The sequence below is a fragment of the Caretta caretta genome, chromosome 4 (assembly GCF_965140235.1).
Source record: "Caretta caretta isolate rCarCar2 chromosome 4, rCarCar1.hap1, whole genome shotgun sequence".
NCBI classification, from domain to species: Eukaryota; Metazoa; Chordata; order Testudines; family Cheloniidae; genus Caretta; species Caretta caretta.
In genome coordinates, this window is record NC_134209.1 from 39039225 (window position 1) to 39057187 (window position 17963).

Below are 17963 nucleotides of genomic sequence, written 5' to 3' on the forward strand. Positions count from 1 at the left end.
TGTCATCCCGGTGTATGTAGTCCTTAAGATGGGAAATCCTCTTGGGCATTACCGTAATACTTACCTAAGGCTGCGATGTTGGCATGGGTATTTTAGTGAAAGTCAAGGACAGGATGTGGGAAATAAACAATAAATCATGGAAACGTCCACAGGGCTGGCGTTAGGGGATAGAAAGCAAACATATACACACCAGTGAGTTACCATCCAAAACCTAAGAGTGACAGAGTTGTAATGATCGGTCTGTTCAAAGTGTCTTTCAGTGCAGACCCAAAAGGGAGCCCCTGGCGGTCTCTGGCTTCAGTTTAGAGTCTGGTCCTTCAGAGTTCAAACTGTCAAAAAAGATAAAGTTTCTTCTTGCCAGGGATTTTTGTTCTCTTCCTCCAGAGTTCCAGATGATGGGACTAGTTCACATGCATGTTTCCTCTTCATGGGTGGTGGTGGTGACGAACAATCAACCGTTTTTTATCCCCTGGTGTTCCACAATGGTTTGTCTGGTGTCCATGAGCAATCTTTTGTTGGGCAGGAGCTAACACCTCTTGTGGTTTCACACTTAGTCATGCTTCTCTTCTGGCTGGGGAGGGGTGTGCTGGTGGTTTACCATTGCAGAGAAAACACTTTTACAATTGCAGAACAAACACTGAAAATATTACCTTATACCATGGGGTATGGAATATTATAAGCGAGATTTTGAAATGCTTGTATCAGAGTCTAAACACCAAATAGTTTTATAAGACTGATACCTATTTTGAGCAAAACTAAGATACAGGTGACCTAGTCTGGTCTCCAGTTATGAGTTTGTCAGTTCTTAGCTAATGCCTGCAGTCTGGGCAAGAGCTGGCATTTGGCCTGCCAGCGTCACAGCTTTACAGTAAGGAATTATAAAATGGTGGTGCATAATGACTGTGGTAGACAAGTAAACACACATACAGCAGCAACTCACATGTAGCCTTGCACATATCCATTAGAAGTTATATGTAATCACAAGAAAGCACTGGGGACCAGATTTTCAAAGGTATTTAGGCCCCTAAAGATGTAGATAGGCATCTTGTGGGATTTTTTTAAAGAATCATCCTGTTACGTGTCTATCTGCATCTTTAGGTGTCTAAATACCTTTAGGGCAGTGGGCAGCGATCGACCCCTGAGCGCTCTCCCATCGACTCCTGTACTCCACCGCCACGAGAGACGCAGGCAGAGTTGACGGGGGAGCGGCAGCAGTCGACTCACCGCAGTGAAGGCACCGCAGTGAGTAGATCTAAGGACATTGACTTCAGCTACGTTATTCACGTAGCTGAAGTTGTGTAACTTAGATCGATCTTCCCCGCCCCGCCCGCCCCCAGTGTAGACCAGGCCTTAAAAAGCTGGACCTGGGTTACTCCTTATCCTTATACACTCTGTTTCCTACACACGATCACTAGCTACCTAGTTAATACTCGGTTAAGCTGGACGTCTGCAATAGCTTTACGTTCTGACCACTGCACTGTTGCTTTCAACTTCCTTCATTAGGGGAGTGATAATGGAAAGAATAAAGAAAGAGGCTTTCACCTCTAGGTTACCAGGTCAGGATTTAAATTTTTAGTGGCCAAAAATTGTTCCCATCCCATAGATGTCCTAGCCTAAAGTGGACACACAAAAGTACCGTATATACTCGTTCATTAACCCATTCATTTATAAGCCGACCTGCAAGATGGATAGGTAAAAATGGCAAAAACTGTTGTGACCCTTTCATAAGCTGACCCTATATTTCAGGGGTTGGCAAACTTTGGCTCCCGGCCTGTCAGGGTAAGTTGCTAACGGGTCAGAACATTTTGTTTAGCTGGAGCGTCTACAGGCATGGAGCCCATCAGCTCCCAATGGCCGCGGTTTGCCGTTCCCAGCCAATGGGAGCTGCAGGAAGTGGCGCAGGCCGAGGGACATGCTGGCTGCCACTTTCTGAAGCTCTCATTGGCTGGGAACGGCAAACTGCAGCCACTGGGAGCTGAGGGGCACTGTGCCTGCGAATGCTCCAGGTAAACAAAATGACAATGTATTAGATATTCAATTCAATAATTCAATAAAGCTTAAAATCATCAAGTTTTGGTGTAGATCCATTTGATAAGCTGACCCCCGCTTTTTAATGCTTCACTTTTTACCAAAAAAATTTGGCTTATGAACGAGTATGTACGGGTAGTTCTTTCTGGTTCTACAGCAAGTAAAGGTTTTAGAGATATTCCCTGTGCTTAGCTTCAGTATGACAAAATTTCAAGTTTAAAGATAGTTATTTTCCTTCTAAAGCTTTTGTGTGTTCAAATAATTACAGTACTTTGCTAGCATATACAACATAAAACCTCTTTTGTCCCTCATTTTAATGAGTTAAATACAGTACAGTAGAACAGTTCTTTATAGTAGAACATCTCTGATTTGAGCTAATAGAGAACCCATTGCAAATTACTGAATGTTGTGGATCAGCAATTAAGTGAACAATTACAATTTTAAAAAAAGTAAGCTAAGAAGCAAAGTACATTTTGTGATGCATTATCCTTATTCACTTATTTTGACAGGTGAAGATTTAGTTTTTTTGATGATACTTCACAGTATAACATATTTTATAGCTATAAAAAATTCTTAGCACAAGAGATCTCACTATGGCACTCTGTTAAATCTCAGAGAAGGGAAAGTGCAGATTGTGTACATATTAGTGAAGTGCAGATAAGCAAGTGTCTACTGTACAGCATGTGATATATATATATATATTTTTATAAAAATCTAGCTAAAATAGCATATGTAGTGCAAGATGAAATCTCTCGAACATTTTAGCCAGCCAGTTCTACCTCATCTGTGTTATGACAGCACACCATTAATGACATAAGTGATTGCTGATAGTCCTGTTCTCTTGCTTCAAGAGCATTTGAGCATTCCAAAAATTCTCATTGTAGCGTCATTTCTAGTGGCCTAAACAGAATCTTTGACTTCAAGAGAAGATTATCTTTATTTAAGGGGGAAAAAAACCCATATTTACTATTCAGCTGTGGATTATCACCCTGTCATTTAAATGAAAGGTGTGTGTAACAGGAGGTACTGGATACTGACTGTAGCCATGTGACATGGTACAGTAACTCCTCGCTTAACCTTGTAGTTATGTTCCTGAAAAATGCTACTTTAAGTGAAACGATGTTAAGCGAATCCAATTTCCCCATAAGAATTAGTGTAAATAGGGGGGGTTAGGTTCCAGGGAAATTTTTTTGCCAGATAAGAGACATATACAGTATAAGTTTTAAATAATTTTAAACAAGAAATTTTACTCACCAATTATGATTGTGAAGCTTGGTTGAGGAAGGCGCGTAGCGGGGTCAGGGCGCGGGGGCTTGCCCCGTTCCACCTGCCTGGCATTCCTGCTCCCCGTCACGAATGGGCAAAGCTGAAGAATTAAGTTGTATGAATGCTTTGCGCCATGCAAAACTCTGTGTGTTCAAATAATTGCTGCATGTGTGTTCAGTTTCTCTCTGCTGACACAAAAGATGTAGATTTACAAGGTTAACAGTAGTAATTATCTGTGATCATAATGTTGGGTTTTGGAAAAGGAATACATACTGCCCATTTAGTAAGTGATAACAGCAGGAAAACAGGCACTCTTATGTACATTCTATTTAATGAGTAAAATACATGTGTTCGTTTTGAATTGTTAAGCCAAAAATAGGTATAAAGGACATGTTTTGAATTGTAAACAGGGGCATATGGCTCACAAGGCTTCCTAGAACTTGATTTTTTTTGAAATCTGAAAAGCATGGAGCCATGTACAAAAATGTGCATTAAATGTGTGTGCAGTTATCAAAGTTGCCACCACATCTCCTATTTGTGCACACAAATGGCACAGAATACCTGACAAGTGGCACATGCAAATACCTCATCATTGTGTATGCTACTGTTATCAACATGTATAAATAAAACATACAGTTATTGCCCTTGCTCCTGGCCTCAAATTTTCAAAATCAGGCTCACACTATCTAAGGGTACGTCTCCACTGCAATCCAAAGTGTGACTGCAGCTTGGATAGATGTATTTGTGGTAGCTTTATCCATGCTAGTTTGGCTAAAAGTAACTGTGCAGATGCGGCACCACAGGCTTAAGCATAGGCTGCACAAGAAGGCTGGGAACCCTGTGTACCTTCTCGCATTGCTAGCCCACGCTGAAATCTGTGCCCCACATTGTTAGCTCTATTAGTATGGGTATGTCTATCCGGGCTTTAATCTCACCTCAAAGGAGATATAGTTTTAGTTGATCACCATACAGTGCCATCACTGGCTGTAAGAGAGATGAGCTCAGCGACAGACCAGTGTAGGATTTTTTCACTCTGATGAGCTTGTTCGTGTTTTGACGGGAAACTGTATTTTACTTATTTTCATTGTTTATTATTTTTTATAGTCAGATATATCCATTATGTTACATTACACTACACGCATGTGCACACAAAGTACATAGGGACATGTGGGTTTTTGTTCATTCTGAAATCTGGAAAGGGAAGCTTTTAAAATATTCATAACAATCTTGCTGAAATGCAGAACCACAACCACAAGTTGTAGTTCTTATTCCTTCTGCTTCCATTTTCTCATCTTGTAGTTACACATTTTCAAACACTGCTGATGCCATTTGCATTAATTTCTCTTATCTAGAACATAAACAAACAGAGCCTTGCCAAAGCATTTTGTTTTAAAATTCTGATCTGTACTGCTATCTGGTGCTGGACTTTAAATTTGGGTGGAGTTCAAATTAAGATGCTTTTAAACTTTCATTTTAGTTCTGATAACTCTAATCTTGTGTAATGTTAAGAAATGGTTTGTTCATCAAGTGTGATAATTTAAACCTGCATGGACTTCCTGACAGGTTTTGACGTTACAGATTTTTAATTTTAAGTCTGCATTTCATCAAGATTTGTGTATTATTGGGAATTAACACTGGTTAGATTATTTTTTCCTAAGTACCTTCCAAGTTAATGACAACAGACTAATAAAATGTGTAACAAATTGTTCCAATGCCTCTCTTTTTAATACACTGAATAATATTTTGGTGCATTAAAACAGAATCCCAGTTTGGGAAGGATATGATGGACAGATGAATCTGAGAAACTGCTACAGACATTGGATTTTAGGAATTTTGCTTTGCTGGAACTGGAATGTATGAATGGAAGGGGAAGAAATACTATTTTTACTTATGTTGGGCTACTGCATTCTGTTGACAGGCTATAGAGTCAGAGAAACTGCAATAGAATGGTATTCTTGACCCATTAGATATTGTGGATGAAATCCTGGCCTCTTCTGGGTTTCAGATTTCACCTCAGGGGCTAGATTCACAAGGGGGACTAAGACATCTAGCTGCCCCTTTAGATGTCTAAGTCAACTTTTAGGTGCCACTGGCATTCACAAACCCCCACTCAGCTGCTGCCTGATCCTGTAGGTGGCTAAAGTCCCATGGTGCTCAAGTTCTGCCAGTAAAGTCCCAATGGCACCTAAATTTCTTCTAGTAAGCATGTGCAAATCTGTGTCCTAAATGTGTTTAGTTGCTTAGCACCTAAGCCCCAGTGAGATCCTCAAACTTACATGTTCCCCTGCTTATCTCACCTTTGGGACTCAATCCAGTAGGTGTGCTTTCAGCGTGCATAGTCTGTGGGGAGTTGGTGGTGCTGCCCCTGAAATGTGGGAGAACTAGGTTAATATCTCCACTCTGCCTGGTTTTGAGCAGGGACTGGAACCCAGGTTTCCCACCTCCCACGTGAGTGCTTTAACCACTGAGCTATAAGGTATGTGGGGGGCCGGGGAGGTTCTCCATCTCTCCTGTTGAAGCTGTTCCACGTTGTGTAAATAATTCAATATTTATTGAGTCAGAGAGAGAATGACCCTATGCCCCAGTGGTTAGGACACTCACCTGGGAGACCTGGGCTCAAATCTCTGCTCTAAATCAGGCAGAGGGCATCATTACCACCTCCTCCTCCTTGTTTTTTTTTTTTGCAAGGAAGGGCTGATCTGCCTTAGGTGCCTACCTCCAGGAGGGGGTTCATGGCTGTGAAACCCAAGCAGACGGAGGCACCTCCTTTTGACTCAGAGTTAGGCTCTAACTCCCTTTTGAGGAGCTGGGCTTAAGTCAACCCTCTCCTTGTCATTTCTTTCTGGGTGGCTCAGGTGGCTGCCTGCTCAGCAAGCTGAGTTCTGTGAATCCCTTTTTTGGGCACCCAATTCTCTGCAGGCATTGGCTAGGGAGCCTGAGCATCTAACTTGGGCTTGTGTATTCCACTATGCAGCAAGGCACCTGAAAGTTAGGTGTTGGAACATGGAATAATGTAAGGCAAGTCCCCCTTGTGAAGCTAGTCCCTTGCATTCCTTCAGCACCCAGAACATCCCTTGAATTCAGTGCCATTGTCCAGCAAATGTAAGAATGAGCCCTCCCGAACAGCAGTGAAGGCACGACAGCCTGGGCCTCAGTGCAGGCTAGCAATGAGATATACCTAGTATTAGGAGCAGACTGGTACATCCATGCGGAAGTCCATACTGCACCAGCTTCACTGCTATTTTTAGTATGCTAGCTAAAATAAAGCTAATGCAGGTATGCAATCACATCTTCAATTGCAGTGTAACTATAACCTATATGTCATCAATATAAAAAAATCTTAAATGAATTTGCAGCATCAGTGACATGACTGATGTACAGAATACAGTATATTGAACCTTCCAAAGGCAGACTAGCCTGATTTACTATAAATACCTTACAATCTCTCTCTTTATTCTGCATTGTCTATCAGTGTTTTTAAATAACAACACTCTAATAATCAAAGGGAATTAATACCGTTACCACTGATAATCAGACACTTCACAGCACCTTAAAGTCATTATTTCATCATTAATGTAAAACAATCAATAATTATTCAATTCCAAGCTGAATGAGATAGACGGGTTATTCATCCTCATTTTGGACTGTAAAAAATTATTATGGTTTCTTTGTTAATGTTATGTTAATTGTTACAGATTTCATACATTAATATTAAACAAGAAATCCTTGGAGAATGCCACCTTGTGATATCACTAGCAAGTGGAATATATGTAATAATGATATGTATTATCAACTTTAATTGTTTACAGTTTTTAACTTTTAAGGCCAGATACAGTCTCCTTGGTACAAGCTGGCTGCTTAAATTGACTGGGGTAGCACAATGTTTCTGGTCAATCTGTCCTTTAATTTAACATACAGCATAAGAATTTAATACCAGTAAAAGTTGGATCCAATCCAATGACCATTGGGAACTAAGTGACACTTTTTGTATAGTTTCCTTCACACACTGTCTCATTCCAACTAACAGAATTGCAGCAGGGAAGGTAGTTGGATAGAAATAGTAACCATTGGTTGTGTGACAAATGTGCCTCTTTTGTCACATCAGGGCTCAGTGTTTCTCCCCCTGGCATTAAGGGGGACCTGGGATAAATCAGTCCTATTCTGCAGATTTAATATTTCATATTGGCCTATTTACAGGATAGGGCTTAAGGTTGATTCAAGGGCTTCTTTAGACCAAAAAAATTAAGATTTTTAACTCCTCCTGGAGCACTGCCTCTTCTTCTGCTGGCTCCACCCTCTTTAAACTACTCTGGGCCCAGCTATGATGGGAATCAAAGCCTCCTCCCCAAACAGAAATAAAAATAAGATTTCCCCTTATAGGGTAAAACAGCTCTTGACCTAGCAGAAACATTTTTCCCTCACTGCACACAACCTTTCTGCAGCTTACTTCTCATTCCACCTCTCCTTTCTCCCTCACTGGAAGAAGTTTTTAAAGATCACAGGCTGCCCTTAATTAGACTCAGGTGACCCTAATTAAGCTGAGATAACCTCTTTCAGTTCATTGAGAAAAGGGCTTTAACCAATCTAAAACTGATATACTTGCCTTCAATCACACTTCCAGATCCGCTGGCTCCTTTGATGCTTTTGAGGAGCAGTGGGTGCTGTTCGGGGTTCTCTGCTCAGTGTCCCCATCAGCTTTCCTGGTTTTGGCCCTTTGACCCCCACACCTGTTCCTGTTTTTTTTTTTTCCGTTGTCCCCTGTCTTTAGTTGAGTTCTGGGATCCATAGCTCCTCCCTAGGCTGGGGGAGGGGCCTTTAGCTGTGGGCTTACACCCACCCACTTCCCAGTACCCACACCTCCAGAGTGGACAGAACTGCTCCGAGGCCTCTCTCTTCTGGGGAGGGCACTGTTGCTCAACCAACTGATCCTGCCCATGCTCTGGCACCAGCTCAACACCCTGTGCCTGACATCGGGTTTCCTGGCCAATCTCCAGAAGCTGATACTGGAGTTCTTTTGGCCAGGACTGCATGGGGTGTCTGCAGAGATTTGTTGTCCCTCATAATCAGCTGAGTTCCCGGGTTCAGTGGATCCTTCCCAAAGGCTGGGGGAGGGTCTTTTAGCCATGGGCGGACTTATGCCGCCCACTTCCCTGGAATTTCAATAGGACCACACCTCCAGAACTGTCAGGTCTCACTTTTTGTCACAGTTGAGTTATCTGTAATGTCACAATGGCTCCATTCAAAAGTGACATGAGCTAATAACCTGACCCCAACAGTCCATAATCATAACTACATGAAAAATTTGAAGATGCTGTTTTATTGTTCAGGTTAAAAATAAAAATCCAACAACTATATAAGTTAAAATTCTTTAAAATACCAATTTTAAAAATTTTAACTAATAAACTTATTTATTTATTTGTAAATTCTCAGAAATTATTTCAACACTCATCCTTTCTGATTGTGAGGATGTTCTATATTCTTTGTTCATGACAAAGAGATTGAAGTACTGCTTTAAGTGGAAAATTCAACCTTAACTTAGGAGTCTCAACTAGTGCCTCCATAAAATACTAAACAGTCACAGTTTGCATACATTATAGCATTTTGTTATGCGTAGGTAGAGAGTACGATGACAAATTTGACAAAAATATTGAAGTTCAGGTGCTGAGATTCCCTCACTTCCCTTTGTGGCACCCTTTAGGATGCATTTTGTCACTTCCTCCCATCTCAAACAACGTGTGTGAGTGGAATTTATAAGATGATAGAATTAGGACTTATTTTGCATTCCTGGCCAATTATATCTGGTTAATTTGAAGGCATGGATTTTTTCCTTAGAACATGTCATTAACATGTTGTAAAAGTTTTTTGCATAAAATATTTGACCTCTTGATGTATGCTTGCAAAACATAGGCTGGAAATTAAATTTTTTTGTTATCATATCCTCTCTAAAATTATCCTTTAACCTTTTTCAACTTTTATGTTCCTGCTAGACACCTACAAAGGCAGAAAGTTTAATACAGGCAACTCAGGGAAGAAATCTTTTTTTTGGTGCTTTTGAAATATCAGCTATTTTTTAGACATTTTACTTGTAAAAGAATCCCACGTAATGTGCAGAATTAGACCTAGCTTTGATGGTTTTGGTCTAGTTTTCAAATTCCTTGCATATATTATACTGTTAGTGTGTGTGTGTTTTCCCCAGGGATTTTTTTCTGCTGTGTGTGGAAATATAGAGAAATAGCTAACTACATTATGGATTATGTTCATTTTTTTCTATGGGAAAAATATTTATAGTTATTCTAATATAGAATCTAGACTATGGAATTTAAATAAGAGGCTGAGAATGGCAGAGTAAACATATCATACAGCAGCTATTTCTCACAAAGAAGCTTTAGATATTTTTGTTGTTGGAGCTATTTTAAAATTACAATTATTGTAATGCTTAATAGACTTTTACTAAGTAGACTCAAAGAAATATAAAACTCAAAGAAAACACAGCTAGGAGTATGGAGATACATAGGAAAATAAATATTTTCTTAACAGAGAGCCAAATTTTTGAAGCTGTGTGCCTCTAAATATATGCAAGGCTCCTGAATCTATTTCATTATTTATATTTAAGTGATTTGTTTTTTCAAAGGTGCTGAGCACTTAAAACCCCATTGCCTTCAGATAGATTTGCAGGTGCTCCATACATGTGAAAGTCAGGCCTTTTATATTTAGGTGCTCAATCTTAGGTGTTAGCACTGAAGTTTTTTGCCAGAGGTCTCTTTCAGTTTCTCTCTCTCTCTCTCTGTCTCTCTCTCTCTCTCTCACACACACACACACACACTTACTTATGGTGGCTAAAAACTTCAACATTATAGTCGACAGTACAAAGAGTGGTAACAGCTAGTTCTCCACTCAGTATGGCATAGTACAAATATTTCTGGATTTCTCTGTTCTTGCTTCCTTGTCCAAAAGGCAATCGAGTATTTTAGTAATGACCATAAGAGTCACTTTTGGGATCAGTAATTATTTTTTTCTATTGCAAGAACTTCCTGTGTCTTTGCAATCCATCTTTCTAACGATGGTGAGCTGAGATTTTGCCATTCCACCACTACCATTGTACCGTTGCTAATAATAAGTTCTGAAATAGTTGGTTAATTTCAGTGTACCTACCTCACTTATTCCCCAAAAGAGAAATGCCGAAGACAATACAAATTAATGTCCCACTATTTCAGAACAATGACTAAAAATCTGTTCCCCAAATGTAAAGTCATTTTTAAAACAAAAAATGGGCCTGATTTTCAGTAAATTGATAGGCATACATTTGCTGATACAATCTAGCTATGTGAACCTGCAAAATGGGTATTATATTACAAATATAGGAATATACCCCTCTAGAAATGTCATGTTCAGGTCAGCTATAGAGATTAAAAACGACTCTAGAGAATTTTAGTAATAAATACTTATGGGAAGGTATGCCTATACTGTACAATTTTCTTTCCCTGGGGCAGTGTCCAGCTCTCATTATTTATCAGGAGAAATAATTCAAGTGTTTTTTGAAATTCCATCTGTCAGAGAAAATGGGACTTCTCGGTTGTGTTAAAGGAAAGTTAAGAGGCACCATTACTGAAATGTATGACAACTACTTGAATTATAAAACTTTTAGTTGTAAGAATTTGCTCTCTGAGGACCAATTCTGTAAGGACAGCTTTCAAAACACTACAAATTATTGAACCCTGGAAGTTTGGTAAAGGAGGGTGATATGTTTTGTATATAAACCAGGGACTTTTATGAAACCCTTTTCTTATTTTCATATACAGATTCCTATTGGGAAGAGCTTCCTACACTTCTCCATTGTGCAGCTAAATTTGGATTAAAGAACCTTGCTACTCTTTTACTCCAGTGCCCTGAGGCAAGTCAGGCTTGCAGAATAACCAACAAACATGGAGAGAACCCAGCACATATTGCTGGAAAGCACGGGCACAACGAACTCCAAAAAATCATTCAAGAATTATCAGTAAGTTTGTATACTTTTCCACAATGTTCATTGAATATGTAAAACCAGATGCTTAGCAGTCCTGTTACAGGATAGAATCTTCTTTGAAAGAGGTACTGATATTTGTCAAACCCTAATACGGTTGTCCTTCTCTTTAAAAACATTATGTGCTGGATTCTGGCTGCCCCAGCATGGGTGCATGACAGGTGGGGCAGGATACGAGAACCCTTCCCACTTTTGCACTGATATAATGGGCAGCCAGAATGTCAGTGATTTCAAACCTAAGTGTCGTGGTATTGGAGTTGGAGTTAAGATAGCACAGTGAGAAGTTGTCCATATGGTATGTCTAGGTCTGTGCTGCCTGCACTGCAACAAGCAATCAGAGCTGTGGGAAACTCAAGCTGCTTCTCTAAAGAGAAAGTAAGGAGATGTAAAAACTGCTTCCGAATTCTCCCTGCAGTGTTTTGAGAAGCATTCTGCCTGCCTTAACATTCCACAAGGAAAAATTCCTTTGGACACCTCTCTACTCTCACCTTGAGTATAGACCTGACTATAAAAGCCATTCCAGAGCCATAAACAAACAAATAGGGCCTGATTCTATCTCCCATATCTATACTAAGCGGTTCTTTATTCTACTTGCTGTGCAATGGAACTTCTTGTCAATAAGGCACTACTTCACATGAGCAAAAATGAGAGAGTGTAGCTGTGATGAGGTATACAAATTCCACACTGGCCGAGAGGCTGTGGGCTCAATCAGCCCTGTTCCCTACACCTCCAATAGGTGCTGCCATTTATACTACCATGGCTTTCCTGCTATTGTTATTGGTGAGAGCAAAACTAGCTCAGGTTTGTCCACATGTGCTGTACTCATACCTCTGACTGCAGAGTAGGCATACTCTAAAAGATGTAAAGCAGACTAAGAGTAGGCATAGGGATATAATACATAACCAGGTAAATATTGTGAAGAATTGGCTCGGCCTTGTGAGTTGCATGGCTTTTTGTCGTTGTTGATGCTTGTTCTGTTGGGGAGTAGATGTTGAGTGGCAAATGGCAAAATTGGGAATGCTGGTGAGAAAGGAGATAAGAAAAGGAAGGAGGGACACTCAGGGCTTATCATCTGTCTAGCCATGATGATGAGGCAGGGTTTTATAGGCGTCAGAGTAGAGGCAAGTCTTAAAGAGGGATTTGAAGGAGGATCAGGTAGTGGCCCTGTGGATGATAACTGAGAGTTTTTGCATGCATAAGGAGCAGCATGGGAGAAAACATGAAGGTATTTAAGGGAGAAGCTGACTTGTGGGTAATAAAGACTGGGAACACTGATGAAGTGAAAACATGATTGAGGTCATAAGTTACTAGTCTCATTTTCAAAAGTGACTAGGCACTTATCAATCTAAGTCCTATTCAATTTCAATCTGGCCCTAGGTGCCGAAGTCCCTTCTGAAAATGAGATTTAAGCTTCTTAGTCAGTTACAGATAGCAACAGTGAGTGGAGTAATGGAGTACCTTTAAAAATCTGGGCCCATCTCCTTAATTGGTGTATACTGGCAAAGTTCTCTTGACAACAGTGGAGATGCATCCATTTACACCAGCTGTGGATCTGGCCTATAATTTCAAATACTGCAGCTGTGACTAGCAATTTCAACCGTTCTCTCTCAGGGCCTCTCTTGAGATTAGGTGAAAAGTAGAATTTGAGAATTCACAATATTCTGTCCGACCCTGACACTGGGAGTTTCTAATTTTGTACTAGTCTATTCTGGATCACATTTTTGTTCTCATTTACCTCCTGTCATGCTGTCTAGGGTGGCTCATGACTGTGAGTGCCTACATCAGGGCAGACTGTCAAAAACAGGGCAGACAGCCCAAACTGGTAGTGGGTTTTATAATTAGATTTCACCAAGCCAGTAATGAATGTGAACTCCTGGATCACTAGAACAGTCCGACCATTGAGTCATAAGCAGTCCTCTTAGCCTCTCCAGTCTATCTTGCGAGCCGGGCAAACTGGACTTAGTGGTAAAGGTCTGTTACACCAAAAAATCACACAATATTCAGATTGCTTCTAGTCCCAAGAGATGAGACACTTACTCCAGATCAACAAGTACCCTAGATCTTACACCAAAGACAATGCCTGTAGCCAATCCTGTAATAAACTATCTAAAGGTTTATTAACTGGGAAAAAGAAATAAGAGAGTTATTTACAGGTTAAAGCAAGCAAACATATACACACAAATGAGTTACCGTCTAGATCCTAAGAGTGACAGAGTTGTAGTGAGCTATCAGTTCAAAGTGTCTTTCAGGGCAAACCCAGGAGGTAACCCCTGGCGATCTCTGGCTTTGGGGATGTCTACACTGCACACTGTACAACAGCGCAGCTGTGCCACTGTAGCTGCGCCATTGTAAAGTGTGCTGTGGGGCCACTCTTTATCTCCAGGAGAGAGCTCTCCCGGCAACAAAATAAAGCCACCTCCAACAAGGGACGGTAGCTTTGTCGCCGGGGGTGCAGCTCCCGCCGACGCAGCGCTGTCCACACCAGCGCTTTTCATTGTTAAAACTTTTGTATTCGGGTGTGTGTTTTTTTCACACCCCTGAGCAACCAAAGTTTTAACGACAAAAGTGCCAGTGTAGACAAAGCCTTCAGCTTGGTTTCTTTGGCCCTGTGCCCGTTCAAACAGCAGAAGGGATGTACAATCTTCACATCAACTGTTTTCGTTTCCCTCTTCCAGCGTTCACAGTGTACTTCCCCATGGGTAGATGGGGGCAATTAACAAAGCCTTTGTTTTATAATGGCCCAGTTAAATGTCGATAGTCCTCCTGGATGGCTGAGGAGGGGATGGGGGATTGGGGGTAGGGAAACATGAAGAGATGATTCCTTTGCCTGGGATCAGAAGTTCAGAGCAAACATTTTCTAAGTTATAAAGCAAAACTTACATATTTTCTTATAGCCTGGACTAAAGACATTACAAGTGAGATTAATACATGCATTTCATGCAGTTTACAAGCATTTCATGAAGTCTAAACACTACTACATTCTTATAAGACTATTACCTCTGTTAAGTAAAACTAACATACAGGTGAACTGGTCTTGTCGCCAGCTCTGAGTTTTTGGTTCTTAGCTAATGCCTGCAGTCTTGGCAAGAGCTGCACCTGGTCACACCTCCAATATACATTAAATGTGGGCAGAACTACATTACAGCAACCCTATGAATTAGTGAGACTTTCCAGTACCTGAGTACTCTCCATCGTCTGAAGAAGTGGGTTTTTTACCCACGAAAACTTATGCCCAAATAAATCTGTTAGTCTTTAAGGTGCCTCCGGATTCCTCGTTGTTTTTGTGGATACAGACTAACACAGCTACCCCCCTGATACTCAGCATCTGAGTGAGAGCTAGCTTGCGATTTATTCACCATGTCCCAGCTTTTTCTCCAAGAGGACAATTATGTGACAATGAGAAAATATTGCAGCTTACTGTGTTCGTTATAACAAGTTACAGCAGTAAGAGTAATCCAACTTTAATTGGTTATTGCACATTTCATTATTGATACTACATGCTGTATAAATTATTCTAGAAAATCAGCAAGGAACCTGATTTTAAGTGTGTTATGAAAGATTTACGTCATGGGATGCTCTTTTTTAAATTAAAGCAGCTAATGGCATATAGCCATATATCCCCCAGGACCACTGTCAAAGTACTATACTGTATTTACAGTCAATGTGGGACAGGAGAGTTGAGAGGACTTATCACCCCCACTCACTATGTCTTTCATCTGTAGAACACTGATTCAAATTCAACTCAGGTCAGTAGGTTGCCGGTCACATGCCATTTATTAATATACAGATACCCACTACCACAGTCTCAGTAAAGCAGCTCAGTGACTGAATGAGACTAATTAGCTGTTTGATGTCACACTGTCACCTGTACAAGTGGTCCCTACAAAATAAGTTTCAGAAATATCTGTGGAGTACTGGCAAGAAGCATATTCAATAAATACAAATTAGGCTATGTCTACACTAGCACTTTTGTCAGTATAACTTATTTTGCTCAGGGGTGTGAAAAAAAAACCCCTGAAAATACACACCCCTGAGCGACATAAATTACACCAACAGAATTGCCAGCGTGGACAGCTCTCTCCTGCGGTGCAGCTGCATCGGTACAGCTATGCCTTTGTAAGGTCTCTACTTTAGACATGGCCTTGCAAGTGCTGTATGTGGAGACAATAAAATTGTCCTGCTGTATCTGTCAGTGTATACCTTGCTAGAGTACCTTTTATGAGGTGGGTAGTGGGAGGGGGACACAATAACCCATAATAAGGCATTTGCAAGTATTTCACTATTCAGTAATCAGCTTTTCTTTCCAAAAGAGATTTGTAGCTGTGATCCTTCTTGGTTGGTTTAGCAATTATGTGAATATCATTTTTCAGTTGATGCCACAAACCTGAAAATGCAATTTTAATTAAAACCAGCGTGCAACACAACACCAGCAAGCATGAGCTTTGGTAACATGTTGCTTTATGGAAATCAAACATACATGTTATCTGACAACAGCTGCAGTACTCACCTGAGCAAATTCCAAACCTAGTTTATCCCCTGATCCTCAGTATACACAGCAGCAGCTATATTGCTTCAGGTTATAGTTTGAATGGAAGAGAAAATGGATGCCATAATTAGTGACCTTAAACATGCTCCAGATAAAAAAGATCACTGCATTACAGTAAACACAGAGAAGGAAACAGGTGAACGTGACTCAGGCGGGAGAGGAGAGCATCGGTGTGCCTGCTACAGAGAACTTAACACCATGGTAACAGAGCCAAATGCATTTGAAAAGCATGATGCTCTCTTCAATATCCAATAGATCAGAGCCTCAGGTGCATCAGAGAATTGCTTGATGCACCTGGAAGTAAGAGCATAGATAGCTTTTTAACACCTTTTCTCCCCACCCCCAATCCTGAGGGCAAGCAGGCTACCCACTGCAGTGGGTCTGGCCTAGGGTGACCATGCGTCCTGTTTTGGCCAGGACAGTCTCAGCTGATCAGTAGGCAAGAGCAAATTGGACAAATGCTCACTTTTGCCCCCCAAAATGGGGCATACACCCTTAGAGGGGTGCAGAGGAACGTGCACAGTGTGGGGGGGCCAGCGGCAGCACCAGCCCTGCAGGGAGGTGGAGGGGGAAACAGGGCTCCAGCGAGCAGTGACGCCAGTCACAGTGGGGAGTCAGGGTTTGGGCATGCGGCAACAGCTGCACAGGAGGCAGGCAGGTATGGGTGAGTAGCGACACCAGCCGTAAGCACGGGGATGGGGGGCAATGCTTGGGCAAGTGACTCAGGCCAGCCCCATGCAGTGTCCTGTTTTCCCTTTGGGAATATGGTCATCCTAATCTGGCTCAAAGAGTCACTATCACTTTTATCACACAGCCCTTTCTGGTTCAGTTGTGGCAAGGCTTGTGTTTGCTTTATTTCTCTGACATGATTTAGTTGTTTTTTAAATGAGAAATGTATGAACAGAAATGAAATAGGGAAGAAATAAGTCACAGAGATAATGTGCAAGTCTAGAAAATGATATGGCAAAGTCATTGGTTGTCATACTTTGATGAACTGCTATCAAATTAAAATGTTCAGATCCAAAATCGTCAAGAAAAAGGCCTTATGTGATATGAACAATAGTTTCAGATAAAAAGCTCTGTATATCTCATTCACAGAATGTCCAGTTCTGAGGCTGGCAAAACTCCTCCTAAAAAGTTAAATGGAGTTTTGCCTGGCTAAGCACATAGCTCCAGCCTGACTCATACTACATCTCCTGAATTCATCAGTTGCTTTTCCACTTATTTTTTTGACACACTCAGACTAAGGTCTCATGCAGTTCCTGTGTTATATTACATGGCTACATGCTTTTCAATTTGCAGCCAACTACTTTATCAGACATATGATTTCTGGCTGCAAATTGAAATAGGTGTTTTAGTCACAAAAGGTATCAAGTGAAACAGGGGAGTTTGATAACAATCAAACACTGCACTTTCTAGTATATCAGGCACTGCAGGAAGAAAGATAAGACACCAGGAATGTGGTTTAACTCAGCTGTTACTTTATTAAGAAAAACATATGGGAACTATCTGACAATAACTTCTCTGGTGCAGGTCATTTTGCCTGTTGTAATCCTTTCCATCTATGGGAGAGCTACCATTAGCCCCCTACCCCATTAACCTGATCACATATGGGAGCCATGAAGTCTTGGCTGACATCTTTAATTCATTCCATTTGAAGAGCAAATGTTTTCAGTTGATTTCATGGCTTTGAAACTTTGTTTGCTGTTACACATATTCAGTGTTCAAATTAGGTGCTGTCACAGGAAACGAAGTTTCAAAGCTGTTAAATCAAACTATGGGGGGTCTCACATCTTATATGAAGGGAATCCAAGATGGTATCTCCATTCACGCTTTTTAAATCTTGATTTCCCAATTCCAAAAGTCCATTTGAACATTTGGTTTGCTCAAGGAAGTTTTTTAAACTGGAATAAAAGCATGAAAATTGATCTGCCTATCAATAAGAATGTGTAACTGAATTTTGTGACTATTATGATGAAATATCCCACAGGAGATGTCTCGCACTGAAAACTAAATTACTGTATCACATGATACATTCTTGTAGCAAAACCCCAATACCTAACCTCCTCTGAGCAATGGCTAGACAGAATGAAAGTGTGGATC

At 40.8% G+C, this 17963-nt stretch overlaps 1 protein-coding gene and 1 long non-coding RNA gene across 3 annotated transcripts in view; one reads left to right on the forward strand and one right to left on the reverse strand.

Moving 5' to 3' along the window:
• Positions 1-17963, forward strand: part of BANK1 (B cell scaffold protein with ankyrin repeats 1) — a 304678-nt gene that overhangs the window by 108004 nt on the left and 178711 nt on the right. For both annotated transcript variants that reach the window (XM_075127546.1, XM_048847348.2), the window contains one exon: positions 11094-11290. In XM_075127546.1, coding sequence (XP_074983647.1) covers positions 11094-11290 — 197 coding nt within the window. The remainder of the gene's footprint in view (positions 1-11093; positions 11291-17963) is intronic.
• Positions 337-15959, reverse strand: LOC142071847 (uncharacterized). The gene is made up of 3 exons (XR_012668055.1): positions 15822-15959; positions 3283-3479; positions 337-586 (listed from the first exon to the last, which is right to left on the reverse strand). It is a non-coding gene; the product is annotated as an uncharacterized LOC142071847 (long non-coding RNA).